General features: G+C 35.9%; 2 protein-coding genes across 4 annotated transcripts in view; one reads left to right on the top strand and one right to left on the bottom strand.

Moving 5' to 3' along the window:
- Positions 1-692: 692 nt before the first annotated feature.
- Positions 693-20250, bottom strand: part of LOC109053756 (tubulinyl-Tyr carboxypeptidase 2-like) — a 51032-nt gene continuing 31474 nt past the window's right edge. The window contains exon 7 of the mRNA XM_042746601.1: positions 693-780. Within this exon, the coding sequence (XP_042602535.1) occupies positions 768-780 (13 nt within the window). The 3' untranslated portion in view covers positions 693-767. The remainder of the gene's footprint in view (positions 781-20250) is intronic.
- Positions 13583-20098, top strand: LOC109053755 (protein angel homolog 2-like). 3 transcript variants are annotated; one of them, XM_042746599.1, is made up of 9 exons: positions 13583-13738; positions 15251-15735; positions 15832-16061; positions 16174-16243; positions 16709-17130; positions 17209-17317; positions 18457-18496; positions 18802-18968; positions 19522-20098. In XM_042746599.1, exons 2-9 carry the CDS (start codon positions 15258-15260, stop codon positions 19683-19685), a joined length of 1680 nt encoding a protein of 559 aa, XP_042602533.1. In that variant the 5' UTR covers positions 13583-13738; positions 15251-15257; the 3' UTR covers positions 19686-20098. The 3 variants fall into 3 exon arrangements, 2 of the variants coding, with proteins under 2 accessions (XP_042602533.1, XP_042602532.1); XR_006157471.1 differs by lacking the exons at positions 13583-13738; positions 19522-20098 and adding exons at positions 14568-14766; positions 18594-18678 and having other exon boundaries at positions 18802-18941; XM_042746598.1 differs by lacking the exon at positions 13583-13738 and adding an exon at positions 14569-14766.

Raw genomic sequence — 20250 nt, 5'->3', positions numbered from 1 at the left:
ATGCAGCCTTGGAGGGCAGAATTGAAGAATCACATTCATGAGAGCTCAATTCATCAAATATTTCCATTCAAGAAGGACCTCACTAAGGATACTTAATAAGTATGCTCATAAAAACAAGGCATTATAGCAGCACAGAAAAGAAACTGCATACAAATGTGTTTTACAACAAGAGATCAGTCATATTGGTTTTGGCAGCATGCTGAATCACTTGAATGTGCCCAACAGGAGGATGGATGACTACAGCACATGTGTCAACAGGAAGAGCAAGGCAGTCTGGGTAAAAACTAGTGTTCTGGCAGGATAAGACGCTAATCATCTCTCTCTTTCTGTATCTGTCTTTCGCATGGAATCATAGCATAATTCCTGCCGAGGTGGGATAATATTGAAGGATTCAGATGAATGGTTAGAAGGTGGCTGATTAAGCCATTTCATCAGCCTATTGTGATCCTGTGCCGACAGCCCTAAGAGCTTATTTCTGTAAAGCCTTGTTATTAAGTTTCTCCAGATAAGTCTAAGTGTCTGTGACTGGCATTTTGCATTATTTGCTGGGTTCACTGTGCTGATGAGTTACTGTAACACGGTTTGGGTCACTGTGTCATTTCAGTTACTCGGGTGTCTGTCAGCCTAAAATGACTTTTATATTTTTAATACCCTCCTCTGATGAAACATTTAAAAGGAAACTGGTTACTTACAGGTCGTGGGATTGCTGGCGGATCCAATATAGTTGGCACAGTTGCATCTTTTAATAGCAGTTTCTGCTGACTGGCTCACAAAACAATGCTGAAATATACCAAACAAACATATATGTCAGTTTTGTAAGTTGTAGTATCAGCATGTTAGAATAGTTCTGAAGGATCATGTGACACTGAAGACTGGAGTAATGGTGCTGAAAATTCAGCTTTGCCATCACAGGAATAAATGACATCTTAATTGTAATAATATTTCCCAATATTACCCTCTATAATGTATTTTTTGATCAAATGAATGCAGCCAGGATGAGCATAAACACTTCTTTAAAAAAAAATCAAAAGATCTTACAGACCCCAAACTTGATAATGACCTTTACTATGATTGGCTAACCTTTTCAGATGTAAAATCAGTAGCAACACTCCCATAAATCTTCGGAGTACCAAATAGGAGCTGATATGGAAACGTACAGTAGGTGGTTGTATGTAAATCTGCTCATGGGTGTGACACCAATATCCATTTTTTGCTGCATAAATCTCCATAAACAGTCTCATGGACTGGGAAAAAGCTTTGCTTTATTAATGTCAGAGCGTGTCTACATGGTACATCAAACTTTTTTAATTTCAAAAGATCCAAAAAAATCCTGTTTTCGAAGATAAGTCCGCTCTGTTGGGTGGAAACCACTTATATAAAAGAAATATCTGAACCTGACATTAATAGAGATGATGAAACAGATGAAGCAACAGAGATCACTGTTCATGTCACTTCTTTCATGAGCAGCGACACACACACACACACACACACAGCCCTGCCAAAATATGGAACAGCTTCAAATTGAGGATATGAGACTTGTTTGAGGACTAGCTGGCTTTGATAGAAAACATCCCACAGATGAAATCATAGGGAGAAAGATTGCAGCCTCTGCCAGCATATCTGCGCTTTAGAAGTGAAAATAGAGCAGCACTGATTGATTATTTTAAAGAGAAGGAGAGATAAAGATGTAAATTAACTTTGAATGTGTTCATACACACTTACAGGGTAACACAGATCTTTTTGGCAGCCTCTCTAGGCTCCTAAAAATATGGGACAAAGACAGAGCATGCTCAGTTTTTGACTTTAAATTTTGTTTAAATGTCTGTTATGTTTAATGCATTGCCTCAGTTTCTGTTAAGTCCCTGAAATGAATGCTGTCATTCAAATGATTTTCTAACATTCAGGTCAAATGAAAAACAATTCACTCATGGCTCAAGTTCAAACAAGAAACAGTTCATTTTTGCTCTTTGCTTTTGTCATTCTCCAACTCCCGTTTGGAACAGAAAGAAAAGACAGAAAGACACAACCAATGTTCTTAACTGCATCTCACATAGGCAGAACGAAGCTTTAAATTCCCAAATCAATACAATGTCCAATGTGCTGAGAAGCAATAGATATATTTAACGATAGGAAACCATTATGCTGAACACTAGAGCCATTTTAAACTGCATAAGCACACTGCCATTTGTCAGTTGTTAAATGCAAGCAATTGTGGGGAACCAGCTTACACAGAAGTAACAGAAGTGTTTCAGACACAGCAAGCGAAGTTTAGATTTTTTGTTAAATGCATTCAGAATCTCATTTAATTTTATGTTATATCTATAGTTTAACAAAAAATCCTTTCAGTGTGATGCAAGATCATCCTGTTATATAACTGAAAATGATCCTGATTTCTACATGGCTACTCACCAAAAAACATGAAATGTATAACTAAAAATATGAAAGAATTTAAAATAGAAGAAAAAAAAATAGTCCAGTACAAACTACAACACAAACTGCCTAGCAACAAGATGAATGTGGCAATAATATTACAGTAATACTAATAATGATTGCAGTCACGGTAAAGATTGTGAAATATAAAAATGCTGGATGATGTGATTGACCAATTAGAATCCAGTATTCTAGAAAGCCATTTAATAACAATTGATATAGAAATAATAAAGAATGATCATAATGATGTTAAATGTATGTATATAAAATCAATGTGAATCTCACCCAAAAACGTTAAATATATAGCAAAAAATATAAAGAGATTATGTTATAATGTTACCTGTATATTAGCCACAAAAAAATAAATAAATAAAATAAATAAAAGCTAAAAAATAGGCTACATAACACAATCTGCCTAGCAACAAGATCAATATGGCAATAATATTACAGTAATACTATGATTACTGTAAAGATTATGAAATATAAAAACGCTGGATGATGTCACTTAATTAGAATCCAGTATTCCATATATAAGCCATTTAATAATCAACAAAGAATGATCACAAGGATGATAATCGTATGTATATGAAAGCAATGTGAAACAGAGTCTGTAAATTATCCCACTTTTTACATGGCTATAAAATATTAAATATATAACAAAAAATATGAAATATCTCTCCTGTATATTATATAAAATATGAAAATACCGCGTGATTGATTCAGTATTGCAGAGAGCAGTTTGATGATAATTAATAAAGAATGATCACTATGATGCTACAGTAAATGCTCAGTATATGAAAGCAAATGTAAAAGGATTTACATAATTAAATAAGAGGCTCCTAATGATCCCTTAGAGACAATTGATTAGATTCTAATGAACATATCCTTCTTTAATGTGACCCTTAACTTTAGTGTAACAGTGCTAATTGATTACAGCACTCAGGTGGATTTTTGGTGCAAACGTGTGAATTGCTTTGACTTCCTCTTGTCCAGAGTTCACGAGGGAGAAACTCAATCTAACATACTGGCCTACATCTGCCAGAGGATACGGGCTGGCTGGATGCCAAATATAATGTTGATTAGAGCTTGCAGAGGTGCAGAAGTGATTTCTAATAGCTGTCAGCATCAATTTTTCATTTTTCAGATGGCATCACGCTGTCAATCATGGAAAGCAGGATAGTTGCCAATCAGTTTGACCAGCTTGATTCTTGGCTGTTTGTTCAATCTAAAGTAATCAGGGCCATAAATTAACTTTGTGCCACACCTGCTAATGGCTGAATTGAGAAAATGTATCAGCCGTAAATGTCTCCTATAACAGCCAATAAACTGTATGACACAATAACCTGCACTGTATATATATTTTGCCCCTATGTCAATGGGGCAAAATATCAGTGACAAACAGCACAGGTCACTATGTCTCTCGCAGCATCACATACTTGAACCAGTCTATAGTCTATGAAATTGCACCGGTCACAAAAACACGAAGTGATTTCATACCTCAGATTTTCATACTGTACCTTTGTTTCATGTCAACAGTAAGTTCCTGTACAAATCAAATTTGATCATGCATTATGTTGCAGTTTCTAATAAAGTTGTACTGAAAAATGGTTTTATTTATTTGCTAAAGCCAGCAAATTTTTTTTTTTTAGCATTTTCCACTTAGTGGTTGTCAATTCTGGACCCTGAATGCAATTCTGCTAAATTCAATTTCTAATACTAAAATGAACATTTGTCACATCACAGTTTTTTTTAGCAGTTTTATGCAAAACAAAGAACAGTAGCTCACTGTAAAGTGACAGTGTTACCAAAAAAACTTACAATTAATAGATTTGGTCTCCAGTTACTCAGGCTGGACCAGAGGATGTTTGAAATGTTTATTAGATTATGTTATTAGGTTTATTGGAATAATTTGCTGCACTTTTAAATAAACAATACATTTACATTTGTGATTTTGGCAGACACTTTCATCCTAAGCAATTTTCCTTGCATATACATTCTAATAGTGTATATATATCTCATAAACAAAGCTAAACCATTTACCTCATCTTGTGTAACTGGCACCATAAAGTCTGGACCATATTGCAGCCAAAGGATCAAGATCTTCATGGGTCAGTTAGCAGATAGATGCTGCAGCTCTCATCTGACAACAAACTTCTAACATGAATAGTTGATAAGCACAAAATGACCATGAGATACAAAACAGATCTAGCCCTCAAAAATAATAATATACTACAGAGATCTGGTTAGTATAAATTTTAAGTGCTGCAGTATTGGGAATGTAAAACACCCTGCCAAACAACCTCCTGTGCATGTGCTCGCTCAGCATGTTTCTCACCGAGCTGACAGGACCTGCAAGGTACATCTGAGGCGATCAGTGTTTCTCTAGTGAAACAAATGCCGGGACAGCTGTTCCAGCTGGCTGAGTAAAGCTGACCTCAGACAGAACACTCCGGAGGTGCATCTGTGGAAAGGTATCAGAGATTCAAGGTGTTTGAAGCTGCAGCCAGCAGCAGCAGCGCATTTGTGATCCAGCCTTATCTCTTGTCTGTAGACTATTGTGTGCTGTGGTAAAGTGGTGGTGAACTGACTCAGAGAATAAGCCGACAGCACATAAACAAAGCAAGGTGAGTTAGTCAATGTAACATTTGAATGTAAATCCCAACGACAATGTAGCGGCCCTTTAAAAAAGACCACAACTGCAGTTGTCCTTGGATAACCTTTTCTAGCACACATTCCTTAAAGGGATAGCTCACCCAAAAAACTATTTGCCCACCCTCATGTTGTTCCTGTATGATTTTCTTTCTTCTGAGGGACACAAAATAAGATACACTCAAGACTAAGGGCTATGATGGATCATTCAATCCCTGAGACTGTAATCTCACATTAATATGTGCATGCACGCTAACAATAATACGGCTGAATGGTCAAATGCTCATTTTGGCAAATAAACAATAAAAACCATAAACAGACGAGACGAAAAAAATCAAATACATGTCAGAGCATTGGATCCACACATTAGGTCTTGCAGTGTAAATGCAGCCAAGGAGCTGTGTGGATAGGGAGAGCTTTATTCAGACATTGAAGAAGGCTACAAGGCTAACCGTGTAGAGAATTTCAGGTAAACTTTTGTTAATGAATTCCTCCTACACAAAGGGCTGATCGGATTGTGCTAGGAGAGACAGGTTAGGATGTCAGAATATAACTTATTCTCCATGCGGTGGATGTGGGTGTGCTAAAAGCGCTGATCAAATCTATACAGAATACAAACTAATGAAATGCATGATAGCCAGCATTCTAAACGGAAAACAACTTGGTACTTCGACAGTATACATACACACATATATACATACAAAAATGTATAGTTTCATTCATATATTGATTTTTTTTCTTTTCTTAGTTTAGATCATTAACATTTTTAGATCATTAAGCATTAATTATGACTCCATCTACATTAATGAAATAACAAGCTAGTTCTATTGGAGTGTGTGCGCTCTCTCTAAAATCTGCGATTTGGGTCAGAGGCTGGCAACTTGCCTGGCTGTAATGCCATTGTGGCTCTCAGGAGCAGCTGTTCAATGGTGAGTAATTTGACAGCAGGTTGGATTTTGTTTTGTGGAGATAACAACAGGCTGTGAAGATGATCACGGAGCACCGACTGAAACCGCCGCTACACGCTGACAGTCCTGTGGGCTTCTACTTGAGGTGCAAACTCTCAGAGCAGAATAGAGTGCTCAGAAATGCTCCAAGACCACTAATGGCAGAATACAAGGGAAGCAGATTTCACTTCTGCGCTCAACCTTGTAGATGCTGGAACATCTTGTTTAATTAATGCAGAGCTTTGTAAAGAAGGTCTGAAATGTGGCTGTGGCAAGCACCAAGGTTACTTTTGCTCATTCTTATGGGTAGGGATTTAAACAAATTGCCCAAGTTGGCATGTTACTTGTCCTATAATATTTATACTAGCCATAAATGTTAGTTTAAATTATGCAGTATGATGAGGTGTGCTGTTACATACTTGGCAGATGATAAAAGCAGACAAAAAAGCCCAAAACTTGCATTATATCTAGAGAGCAGAATCTCTGATATTATCAAGATGAATTTGTTCTTACACAGTTCTTGTGATATTTTATTACCATTTTCTAAACTATAGCGAATAAACTGGTGTCTGAATAAATTTTGGTTTGACTGTATATGATTTGATAAGATGGATTCTGAAATAATATTGTATTTATTTCTTTTTTGACATTCTATAGCTCCATTCAACTTTTTTTAAATTATGACTTAAATAAAAAAAAAAAAATTATAGCACACATTATAGTGGAATTAAAAGTTTTAAACATAAATTCACACACATTATGTGCTTTTGTATACATTATCAACTCTATTATCTGTGCTTAAATGTATTCTCCGCTAAAGCCACACAAGGCTATAAAAATGTGACCCATTGTCACACACGTTTAACAACACTGATTTAAACATCTTTACACTTCCTCACATCCTGGCCTCTAATACATGTCCCGATACACGGAACTCTCCTGAACAAGTGATCAATACCTGAAAGGAAAGAGAGATTGATTTCTCCCCTGCTCTCATCCATCAGTGTCTCCAAAATGAATACATCCATCTGTAAGCATATTGCTTATCGACCCCGAGTAAACCAAGATACAAAGCAAATGCACAATTATCAAGATGCATTACGATGTCGCACGAGGCCATTGGTCATTTGAATTTGAATTTGGGTTACCTGACTTGCTCAGAATATGAAAAAAGTCCCTATGTCCAGCTCATTTAAAAAGAGCCTGGTCTGTAATAAAATAAGAATAAATTAATAAAAAGTTCAAAATAACAGTCTTTTGTAACATTATAAAAGCCTTTACTGTCACTTTTGATCAATTTAATGAGCCACTGCTAAATAAAAGTATTAATTTCTCCAACAAACAGAAAATAGCTTCTCAATTTACAAGCATGCTGTTATTTGCAATTTTATTCCTTCATACTTGAGCAACAAATCTGCTAGTCTTTATCTATCTATCTATCTATCTATCTATCTATCTATCTATCTATCTATCTATCTATCTATCTATCTATCTATCTATCTATCTATCTAATAATCATAGGCTTATTTGGAGCTTTTTGTCTATTGATCAGTACATTTATTCATTTAGCAGACAGTTTTATCCAAAGTGACATTCAAATGAGAAATGATAAAGCAATCAGTTTAAAATCTTAGGAAAAGTAATGGCTCCAAATGCAAGAGCTATAATCTAGCCTCTGCTTAATGAAATGTTCTATTTCATTTATCCATTATATCTATAGTCTCTTTAGGATGTATGACAATTGTTATGCAGGAGCACATCTTGCAATTGCACTCGGCTCTATTTTAAGTTCTCAGAGCTGTAAATTATGCAGAGACTGAATTGTAGCGGATGTGTTGATATCCTCCTCTCACATCTCTGACACACAGTGTAGTCAGGGCTAGCATAACAGCGGGATGCTAAATGTGAGGAGCTTAGTCACAAAATGAACTTCCCACTCAAGTTTGGCAACTTCATTGTACTTTAATCTGAATTTTTTTTTTCCTACTCACATCTCACTTGTATTAACAGGTTTTGAAATTTTGAGTTTGTGGCACAAGATATGTTGCTCTGACATTTTTGTAGTCATACAAAATTTATGGAAGCTTGTTTCTGCCATGGGATGAAAAAAAAAGGAATTGTGACATTTTGTCTCACAATTCTGAGTTTGCATCTGACAATTCTTACTTTCTCTCTCAAAATTGCATTTACAGTATATCTTGCACCACGATTTGCACCAGCTTGCAGTTCTAACTTTACATATTCTGAGCTTATGTGTTGCAATTCAGCATTTATATTCTCGCAATTCTGAGGGAAAAGTCAGAACTTAGATATATAGAGTCTCAATTATGAGAAAAAAGTTAGATTTTTTTTTTCTTTCTTTTTTCTCGACAGAAAAGGGATTTTTCCATGTATATTATATTTCTTATGCTGTAGCACAGGAGAAAGACTACAAAAACACAGCAGATTGTGCAGAAAATGGCAGATTTGGGATGTGATAAAAAAGAGAAAAGGAAATTAAAACCTTTAAATGCATCTCGCATTATCGCTTGTTCCATCTGCAAAGCATCTGTCTTGAAGTGCATTTTATCAGGAGTGTATATTCACGGAGCTCAAAATGAAAATTTCAGAGAACAAAATGCCTGTCTGATACAGCACATGAAACCTAAGCAGAAATATACATGTTAAGAATATGCATTGTGCCTTAAGTTTGGTTATGGATCACTCGAGTCTTCCAGATGCCAGTAAAACACCTTCATAAAAGCCTCACACCATCCTACAGCTATCAGATCATGCAAACCCATTTACCCCGCCGCTTGATCCCGCAAGGAATACAAGGCTAAAAGTGTCTTTTTTTACACATTTGAATGCCTCAGTAGAAGTGCATGAAATTACACTTCAAATTGGCATGCGTTTTCCCTCCCTACAGGGAAGGATGCATTCCCACGTCTTGGTACATTAATCAACTGGAAATTGAGACAACGGGTGAACACACTACGGCTGTCACAGAGCCAAATATAATGTAGAACATCCACCGCCTCAAACAAACCAGAGGGTCTCCGGTATCACTCAGTTCATTAACATTTTATACAGAGAATACAACAGAACAGCCCTCTGGAGTGAGACAGTCTTTTTTTACACCGGCTGCAAGCTGAAAGGAAGGGTTACCACACTCTTTTGAACCTGTAACATAGACGTTCTGCTTCCTAGTGCGTTTCCAGAGCCAACACAAAACAACCTCAAATCTAGATTGGGAAACAATTACAAAGTTCCTGTAATAGGACTGCCAGCATCCTTCAAACAAAATATCTCTTCGAAACAAATATGAAGAAAGAGCTGTTAATTAGATAACACATTTACTCAGTGTGTTAAAGTGATCACCCAAAACTGAAAAAAATCTGTCATTATTTAGGCTAATTTCCATCATGTTGTTCCAAAACTGTATACATTTCTTTCTTCTGGGTAACATAAAATAAAATTTTGACAGAAGTCAATGGTCACCAACATTCTTTAAAACAACTTTTTTTTTTTCCACAGAAAAAAAATAAAGTCTAACCTGTGCAGATTCTGTAAATGAGATGATGGTTACATAATCTTACATTCAAATCAGCAGCCCATCAGCGTAAAGCATTGACATGCGCTAGAAAATCCGGCCCCTGGGGATGTTTAGTATATTCTTGTTTGATTAATCCTACAATATTTAGACATTTTTATATCAAGGGAGAGAAATAACTTACATAATTACTTAGAAGCTAAATAGGCCTGAAAAATGCATAGTTTGAAGTAAAAAATACAAGTTTAAGTGGCCTGTTTGCCTGGGAATTGCTTCTGTTAAATACACAAGCCTCTAATTCGCATTTATATTCATGTTTCACAGTATTTTCTAAATGAAATACTACTACACTTTTATATGGAATACATTTCACTGCATTTAACTCAACAAAAGGCAACAGTAATGAATCTCGTAATGTCTCAAATTATGTCATTTTAGAGTTCTCTCTGAATTGTGCTTAAGATATGCCATAGAGAGCCAAAAAAACAGAATGATTAGCTACATGAACGAGGTCACTGGCTGATGTCTGAATCCTTTTATATCGTGCTGGCACTGTCTATCAATGAGTAGTGCTTTATTTTACTGCTGAAACAGTACTTTAATAGTGAGTAAGAGTGACATAAATTTTTTTTATCAAATTAATGCAGCCTTGGTGAACAACTTTGATCAAAAACATTAAAAAAAAATCTTACACTCTCAGAAAAAAAGGTACAAAAGCTGTCACTGGGGTAATACCTTTTCAAAAGGTACAATTTTGTACCTTTTAGGTATTAATATGTACACTTTAGGTACTAATATGGATCTTTAAGGTACCAATATGGACTCTTTAGGTACAAAGGTGTGCTTTTTTTGAAAAGGTACCACCTCAGTGGCAGCTTTTGTACCTTTTTTTCTGAGAATGTACTTTTTTAAATGTTAGTCTATCAATCTCTTTTGACCTGTAAAAGGCTATCTCAAGCTATCTATCTAACACTTTTTATCTTGGCTAAATCTAGCCTGAGACAGAATGATAATCAGCTCAATGAATATGCATCTTCTTAAACAGTGAATGTTCTAGATAATGAGAAGGATACAGATATATTTTAGATCTGCCCACTGATCTGAGACTTGGCTACTCACAGGCTTAAAGAGAGAGTTCATGATATTCAGAAGATCTAAGGAGTATCCCCTCTTAATCTATCCAGATCAACCTTTGCCATGTAGCGCTGTCTGTGTCACTCAGATGTCAGATTTAAGCAGTGGATAGTGCGAGGCATCTTCAGAAAACAACCTAAACAGAATTGTTCCATCTTTAACTATAACCAGAGCATCTACTAACCAATATATCACTCAGATTGTATGACAGTTCACACAATAATACACTCTACAGTGTAAAAATCTGTTACTGTAAATATAATTCAAAAGTTTGAGGTCAGATTTTAGTAATATTTTTCAAAAGAGGTCTTATGCTCACCAAGGCTGAATTTATTTGATCAAAAATACAGTAAAGAAAACTGTAAAATAAGATTACCATTTAAAACAACTCTTCTATTTTTTATGAAATTATTTTCTGTGAGTTTTCAGCAGACATCAGATCACTCCAGTCTTCAGTGTCACACAATCCTTCAGAAATCATTCTTATATTCTCAGGAAACATCTCTTATTATTATCAATGTTGAAAATGGTTCTGCTTAATCTGAACTTGAAAGAAAAGCATTTACTTGTAAAGCAAATATTTTGTCACAATATAAAATGTCTGTCACTTTTGATTAAATGTATCCCTGCTGAATGAAAGCATTAATCTATTTCTCAAATAAATAAATTAAATTAAAATTCTTTTGAATAGTTAAATTTATATTTAGTGTATTTTTCATAATCAAATAAATCTCCTATACAGAACCCCATGGCATAACATGAGCCAAAAATCCATTTTCTATTCCAATAATAATATTTACATCTGTAAAACTGTGAACATGATTGAAGATCAGTCCTTTTGGAGAGACGAAATAAAACAACACTGATTAAAAAGCGGTTTGATTTCCAACCAGCTGAACATAGGAGTCATGCTCGATAACTATTAAATCAATAGATCTGAGCCGCTGGTGGCCTGTCTTTGCTGTAAGGTAATTATATTTTAATTCAAGTCACATTTTACACTCCAGCTTGATCCTATTAAAGAGTGAGATGGGAATGGCCTTTGCTCGCTAAACTACTAATCTACTTCTACGCCTGCCACCTGATGTTTCGCGTAAAGACTGACTTAGTAATAAACCTCTGGGCCTTCAACACCACACAACGACAGAGAGTAATACCAAACAGTATTTCTATTACTTTACACACATGACACGCTTCATAATAATAATAATAATTCCATTATTTCAGTACTGTACATTAAAAAATACACTGGCTCCTAATCATGTAATTTGTGTCTTTTGCATTCATTGGTGGAAAATGAGCTTATTGGGTTTATGGGTTTTTTAAATATCGCAATAAATTCAGATGTTTCATTGCTGTGACATCCTAAACAGCTCTGCAGTCTCTCGATTTCTTTTCAAAGCGTCTCATTTCTCAATGACCCTTTCCTCATACTGTCCTTGGGGAAGGAAAGACTTAAAAATGCATTTCACACATCAAACTAAATTAATGCAAGACCTTCGTCTACTTTGACCCATTTACTGTGACACTTCTTTAACCTGGCCTGCCTCGCGGTTATCTGCAGATGTTAATATTTGATGTCTGTGTGGTCAGAAGGACCAAGGTGAACCTCAGAACTGCTGAGGCTGACAAGTGTTATAAAAGAAGCGGTTAATGTTTCATCCCTGCGTTTTTGCATGAGGGCTCTGCACGGCAACTTTAAAGCAGAACTAAAAATAATGAATCCTTTCTGAGGCGACTCCTTTTTCAATGCAAACCCCAGCTCATTTCAACAAAATGTTGCAGTTCACTGTCTCCTAATTATAGTCCTTCTCTCAGTATTACCTCCAATTACAGCACGACACCTCCTCTTCTAATGTCCCTTGCTGTGTCAACCTGATCAACACGCTTTCTAAGCCAAATTACACCCACCATCCAACCGATTTATATTTAGTAAATGAAGACATTTCAGCATATTTATTTGTTTATTTACTTATTGGTTTGACAGCCTCCCCAAATAACGATTTTACAGAAATGTCCTCTAAAACTGGTATTTATGCAGCAAAGGCGCAGCAATATGAGCTAATGGGCCGTGTCGGTGGTATATAGGGTCAAGCTGCCGGACAGATGGTTGGAGAGCATTGATCAGCTGCCTTATCAAAAATAACAAAACAGTTTGGATTTGTAGAACCATGACTTCATTGTTTATGGCACATTTTGATGCTCACATTAACAATATCAAAAATATTGAACATAAGGCAATCTGCGAGTTGGATTCATCTATGCGGTCATATACAGTTAGAAAAAAATAATGTGAATACCCATTATTATAAGCCTTAATATAATTTGTGTAGGCTACAGTTGCAATTATCTTTTATTTATCTATCTGTTGTCTTTATTCTCTAGGTAGTAGTATAAGTTGTTTTAAGCAGTGTGTAGCACAAGTGATCTGTGAAATGGATGACTTGTCAGACTTCCAAAAAGGCCAAATCTTGGGAGCCCATTTAGCAGGAGCGTCTGTAACCTTAACAGTCTTGATGATTATGATTGCATCCACAAATATGGCAAGACATCGGAGAAGACGAAGAGTGTGACAAGACACAAACCAGACAAGATAACCCAGGTTCCTAATTAGGAAGAAATTTAAGGTTAAGAATGTTACTTGTGAAAAGGCCCTGTGTATATTGAGTAAAGTAAATCCACAATACAAGAGTGACCTCTAGTGGTTACAACATATGCTTACACAATACATAACAATTAAATTGTCCCTCTAGTAGTTACGTATTTTTTTTCTCTTGATGTGATAAAATATTTAATTTCGCATATACTGTATAAATCACAAATTAGTTGCATAAATAAATATATTTTTTTATTTTTAACAGGAAAAGGTCAGTGACTAAAACCACTGTATCGTCCAAAATTATGTCACAGTAACAAAGCACGAACCATCCACAGACAGAGAAGACCAGACATGCGCCAACAATCTGAGCATTTTAATCAGACATCGACAACAATCATTTAATATCTAGAGCGAAAGTTCCGCTTCGTATCTGTCGTGGATTCTCGGGTAAGAAATATTCTAATTGCATCATAGTTTTATCGGTAAAAATACACCGGTAACGTAAGTGAAACGCGGCCGAATAGCCTATGCGTTTCAAAACCTTATGAATACTCTATCGATCAAGACTTTATAAAACGGCAATTCCTTGCTCAGCGTTATCATCAATATGCTCAAAACATTTGCAGCGACTAACAAATTTGCTTGTGCAGGACTGTTGTAGTATTTTGTTACATCATGCTTTCCGTCATGCCTAATCATACGAGTCTGACTCTTTTCCGCGAATCGATTCTTTCGATCAGTTCATTTCAATGAAACGGACCACAAAATTTCAGTAGTTCTTTTACATAATGTAGCGATCTTTAAAACGTATCAGTCCATTCATATGCTTCTGTTTATTTATCTGTTTATATGCTTCTGTTTATTACGGATTTTTAGTTCAATTTGTTGCAGCCATGATTCAGTTCTTAATTAAACGAGTCCTTAAAACCAAAACATAATTTGCATTCATATTAAAAATCTATCTAAAAACTGTATTTTACTGCTATAATATAAATACTACAAAAATGTATTTTAAATGATTAAAAAGGTACTTAAACCCACTTAAGTAGTCTGCCAAATGCATAAATTTAAATACCAACTCTCTTTCGAATATGTATATTAAAATGTCTTACAATCAAAAAACAAACATTCCAGTACGCTTAATTTCTGCTATTCATTATTAAAGTAACTCACTTTTCGCGCCGTCATATCCAATCTTTATCGTGCAACTTGCACGCCAAACAAGCGTCCGACTCACAAGAACGATTCATTCACGAATAGGAATCGGACATGTCGAGTGACGTCATATTCAAACGCCATCGGTGTCTGTTTTGCTAGCATGCAGCAGTAGCGGCAAACAGTAGAAGCGTTTTCACAATCGTTTTTTGAGTTTCACTCGGCAGAGATGGTGTTAGAAAGTGTCGTTTTATGATAATAGGACGCTACATGCGTCGACACACGAATGTTAACTATGTCAGACCAGGAGTGTCTCCAAAGTAAGTTCAAATTTGAATTGTGAGATTTGCTTTTGCTGCTGACTGCATTGAAATCAAAACAACATGATAACATTATAATAATATTATTTAAAAACATATATGTTATAATATTATTCTAAAGAAAATATATAATATTATTCTAAAACATAATTATAGAGGATTTTAACAGACTAAATTAAGTTTCATTGTACGGTATTTACTAAAACATTCTGATGTATTTAATGATTTAAATTCATTTTTTTTTTATGTTTAATAATGTAACTACTCATTTCCTTATTTCCATGCTCAGTTTCTATTTAAATCATGTTATTATTTGGGGGAAAATAGTTGCATAAATACATTTATAAACACTGCCATTTAAGAATTAAAAAGTTTTAATATATATTTCCAATGATTGTACAATATTTTAGTTAGTGTTTTCTGAATCCTGATAAAAAACTTCAAAGATTTTCCCCCGTGGTGTAATTTTTCTTTGCTCTTGCAGTCATCCCATGTTTGGCCGTTACCTGAGCACAGTGGGCTTTCCGCAAGCTCAGACCGTTTACTACCACTGGAGACACTGGTATCAGCCTGGCCATTTATGGTTGACATATCCATCCCACCTGCAGCATCCCTCGTCCTCCTTCAGCACCGTCAGACACCCCTCCAGTAGGCCCCCAAGACCTCCAAATCCATACAACTGGAGCTCCTGGAGGCAAACTGGAATACTGCCACACGCTCAACCCAGACGAGACCTTCAGCTTTCTGCAGGTCTGATGGACCGCTGTAAAAGCGAGCCACCACAGAAAAGGAGGAGGAGCACAGACGGAAGGCAAGCAGGGGATAAATCTCAGCGCTCACCCGAACGTTCGCCTCCAAAAGGCAGCAGGAGTCCAAAAGGAAGTCCTGAATGGCTACGCAATGTAACCGGCACTCCAGTTCCTCCTGGAACATTTCCATCAGGCCCAAACAAGTCTCCATCCACACCAGGTGAAAGATTTAAACTTGAATCTTAATTTAAAATGATGTATTGTTATTGCTGCTAATGTAGTTGTCCATAAAAAGCCAAATCTTTTACCTCAACAGAGTTAAAGAGACATTGGGAGGATCTTTCTCACCTCTGTAAAGCTGCACCGTCTATGAATGGAGGGAGACAAAAATGGCCATTTGACTTTTCTGTGATGTCCTACAATATCCTCTCACAAGATCTGCTCTGTGATAACACGTACCTTTACAGACACTGTCATCCTCCAATTCTGGATTGGCACCATAGGTATCCAAACATCATCAAAGAGCTGGAACAGCACAGTGCTGATGTAAGTGAATGAACCATTTGTGAATGAATTGCAGAACAATGTTCGTTTTATGTTTATGTTCTTTATCTGTTATGTTCAGTGGGCAATATCTGCAATAACTTTTTCTCTATAGATAATGTGCCTGCAGGAGGTGCAAGAGGACCACTATAACCAACAAATCAAACCCTCACTAGAGTCTTTAGGTACTTTACTTCCTTGACCTCTCAATGTATATTTAGTTTTGTTGAGGACTTTAGATGTTGTGTATTATTCAAAATATTTTCTTTAATTAAACCCATTTCCTATTTATCGATGTTAAACTGTTGTGCTGCCTCATACATACCGTGATGCATTTTTTCAGGATTATTTGATGAATGGAAGATTCAAAAGAACAGCAAGCATGTATTTAAAATATTTTTTTAACAATGTAAAAGAGTGTCACTTAAGTGCCACTTAATCAATTCAGTGCATTCCTGCTGAATAAAAGCAATGATTAATTAGAAAAAGAAATATTATGATGTTATTGTAATGGGAAAAAATTAATCACACTGCAAAATAAAAGCATTTTCACAAGTGGACTTTTGAAACATTCTGTATTTATGAAATAATAATTAGTGATGAATAGAATACTTAATTTTTAATGCTGCAATCCTTGGCCCATAAAACAGGCTACCATTGTGAATACAAACGGAGAACGGGACTGAAGCCTGACGGATGTGCTGTGGTCTTCAAACGCGAGCGCTTCTCTTTGGTCTCCTGTCACCCTGTGGAGTATTTCCGGCGTGGCATCCCTCTACTGGACCGTGATAACGTGGGCCTGATTGTGCTGCTCCGGCCCATTGACCCCCACAGCTCCCTCACCAACATCTGTGTGGCCAACACACATTTACTGTACAACCCTAGACGTGGGGACATTAAACTGGCCCAGCTGGCTGTGCTGCTGGCAGAGATAAGCCGGCTGGCCCAGTTACCTGACAGCAGCGTTTGTCCTGTGCTGCTCTGTGGGGATTTTAACTCCGTTCCCTGGTCTCCGCTGTATCGCTTTATTAAGGACAGCAGGCTGGAATATGATGACTTGCCTATTGGAAAGGTAGAGAATCCTGCAACATTTCCTCACTCTGATTTTTTTCGGACACATTTTAATTTGTATGACTTGTTGATTTTGCAGGTGTCAGGACAGGAGGAGAACCCGAGGGGACAGCGTATTCTAACTGTGCCAATTTGGCCCAGAAGTCTGGGCATCTCTCAGCAGTGCCAGTATGAAAGCCGAACAACAGGTCACCTTTCACTCCTTATTACATATAATGTAAACAGACAATCATTGCCAAGAACATTTAGAGAAACAACAGATAAATAACGTAACATTATGTTCCACAGTGTGTTGAAATGTTAAGATCGCTATATGTACTTTTCAAAAATGTAGGGTCTGTAAGATTTTTGAATGTTATCGAATGAAGTTTTTTTCCTACCAAGGCTGCATTTATTTGATCAAAAATACAAAAAAATAAAAAAATAAAAACAGTAATATTGTGAAATATTATTCCTGTTTAAAATAATTGCTTTCTTTTTTAAGATGCCATTTGATTGTAAAGCAGAATTTTCAAGCAGCCATTACTCCAGTCTTCAGTGTCACATGATCCTTCAGAAATAATTCTCATATGCTGATTTAGTGCTCAAGAAACATTTCTTATTATTATTATTATCAATGTTGAATATTGTTGTGCTGCTTAATATTTTGATTAAAATGAACAACATTGATTTAAAAACGTATGTAACATTATGTCTTTATTCTCACTTTTGATCAATTTAATGTATCCTTGCTGAATTTAATTGAATAAATTAAAATCTTAACTAGCCCAGATTTTTTGAACAGAAGTGTACATTAACTGTTATGGGAGCTTTTTTTTTTTTGCTCCTCTGCAAATACAGCAGCCCAAAACACATATGCCAGACTTACAAATGTATGAATGTCATTAGATGAGATTTAAAATATCAAACTAGGTGGCATCTAAAATTAAGGATGCAAGTCCTTTTCTCAAAACAGATTTCTATTTTAGTCATTTTTGCAGTGACTCTTAACTAGTTGGTGTTAGTGTACAATAAAAAAAAAAAAAGTTTAGTGCATGTATGATATAATTTGTTCGTAAGTTTACCAATAAGTGTCCAGATACTTATTTTTAACTTAATTGTTTTATCATTTAAACCTTTGGCAAATGCCACTTGCTTTGATATTTTGTTATTTAATGCAATGTTATGCATACATTTTTAAGTGTGGCTTAAGTGTCAGAATCATTTTTTGGGCCACTGTTATGCACTTAAAAGCAGTAATTAAATTTAGACAGAGGCAGTCCCAACTGGCATTCTGGAATAACTTTAAAGATTTCATTCTAACATTTAGTTTAAATTCTTTTCACAGATTCTGATTTGAGGGATTTAGAGCAAGCAGAACTGGATGGGTAAATATAAATCCATATCTCTACAGAGCCTTGGTTGATTTAGTCATCCCAGTCGCATTGATAAAAGTATTACAATATTACATCTTCTCGCCCCTAGTTTCCGGATATCTTTTGTGTTCCTCAGCCATTGATGTTTTAAAACCTAACTGACTTGACAGTCAGTGCTGTTGAGCAAATTTAAGGTGAAGAGATTGGACAGCTCAAAGTGAAGTGTCCTATTTAAGTCCTGTGAAGGGTCTTTTCTCAGCGAGTCGATCTTTAAATTCTAACACCATTTATTCTTCTCTCATGTGATCTGTTTGTAGTTTTACCAAGCCCAGCATTGAGCATTGTTTGAAGCTGACCTCTGCATACTCTCACTACCTGAAAGAGAGCGGTCACCCTGAGATCACCACATGCCACTCACGGACAGCCATAACCGTAGATTACGTCTTCTACTCTGCAGCTCTGGGGGATGTGATGGCTCAAGCAGGTTTGACAATTACTATTCTCTTTTAAATTCCTGGGAAATACTCTGAAATTATTGTTGTGTAATATAAAATTTAATTTCAAATAGAAAATCTGATTATTTAATTCTACAGCTATTGTGGTTGCTGTCACCACATAAACATGTAGTCTTCATCAGAATTGTAGAATTACATCACTTGCTCACCAATGGATCATCTGCAGTGAATGGGTGCCGTCAGAATGAGAGTCCAAACAGAGGATCCACTGGTGAGCAAGTGACGTAATGGTCAATTTCTCAAAAATCTGTTTAAAAAAAATAAAAAAAATAAATCTACATCTTAAATATCTTGAAAGTGAATCCATTTTCAGCAAATTAAAATTTTTGGGTGAACTTTTCCTTTAAGAATCCTCAAAGTAAAAGCTGATGCCACTGGACTATCAATGTACATGTTACATCACTGCTCCTGTAATCATGTGACCTGTGATGCTGCAGTTTGCTGCAGTGCAGTACATTCAACAGCAAAATTTCTGCTGCTGCTGGTTACCATGGCACTGTTTTTTCCCCCTCGTTTACCCAGAATGCAGTGTGCCACCAGAGAAGGGTCTGCAGCTGCTGGGCAGGTTATCCCTGGTGGGGGAAGATGAACTCCAGAAGGTTAACGGTCTTCCCAACCAGCACAACTCCTCTGACCACCTGCCACTTTTGACACGTTTCCGTCTGCACCCTCGAGTTGATGGCTGACATTACAAAAGTGTTTGGGAGTATCATAAAGCTTTTAGTATGTTTTTAGCCAGAGAAGGATCATTTTTCTAACAAACTCAAAAAAAAAAAAAAAAGTATTCATGTTTGTTTCAGACCAGCATAAAATGGCATGACTCAGATTATCTTCAGACAGTCAATAACAAACATAAAGCAGAAGTGAAACTTGGAAGTTATTAATAACTGATTTACCCAGTGCATTATGGGAAGGTGACATGCACTCTGTAATCAATAAATTAGGGATGTTTTATTATGAAATATGGCAGCTTTGAGACTAAGCAAGTCATTTAAAGAACTGAATTTTTTTTTCAAGGTTTTACGAGGTAACTATTTCAAACTTGCTTCATTTTAAAGATGATATGGAGGTGAAAAAAAATAAATGATTTTATCTTCAAGCTGATCTTTGTGTAGTATTTTATGTTGCTGCTCTTTATTTTGGCAAAAAAAAAAAGGCAACATGACAAGAACAGTGAAATTCTGGAATCCATGTCTTTTTTTTTTCACATTGTTATGCTTATCATATAATTTATTATTAAAATATTTATTA

The sequence above is a fragment of the Cyprinus carpio genome, chromosome B20 (assembly GCF_018340385.1).
Source record: "Cyprinus carpio isolate SPL01 chromosome B20, ASM1834038v1, whole genome shotgun sequence".
Taxonomy (NCBI): Eukaryota; Metazoa; Chordata; class Actinopteri; order Cypriniformes; family Cyprinidae; genus Cyprinus; species Cyprinus carpio.
This window is presented reverse-complemented; position numbering and strand designations above follow the sequence as displayed.

Bases quoted from the DNA above. Each gene is read 5' to 3' on its own strand.
- LOC109053755 (XM_042746598.1), top strand. From the start codon at position 14,699: ATGATAATAGGACGCTACATGCGTCGACACACGAATGTTAACTATGTC. The intron at 17,131-17,208 runs GTAGAGAATCCT...TTGATTTTGCAG, and splicing joins ATGACTTGCCTATTGGAAAG to GTGTCAGGACAGGAGGAGAA. The intron at 18,969-19,521 runs GTTTGACAATTA...TCGTTTACCCAG, and splicing joins GGATGTGATGGCTCAAGCAG to AATGCAGTGTGCCACCAGAG.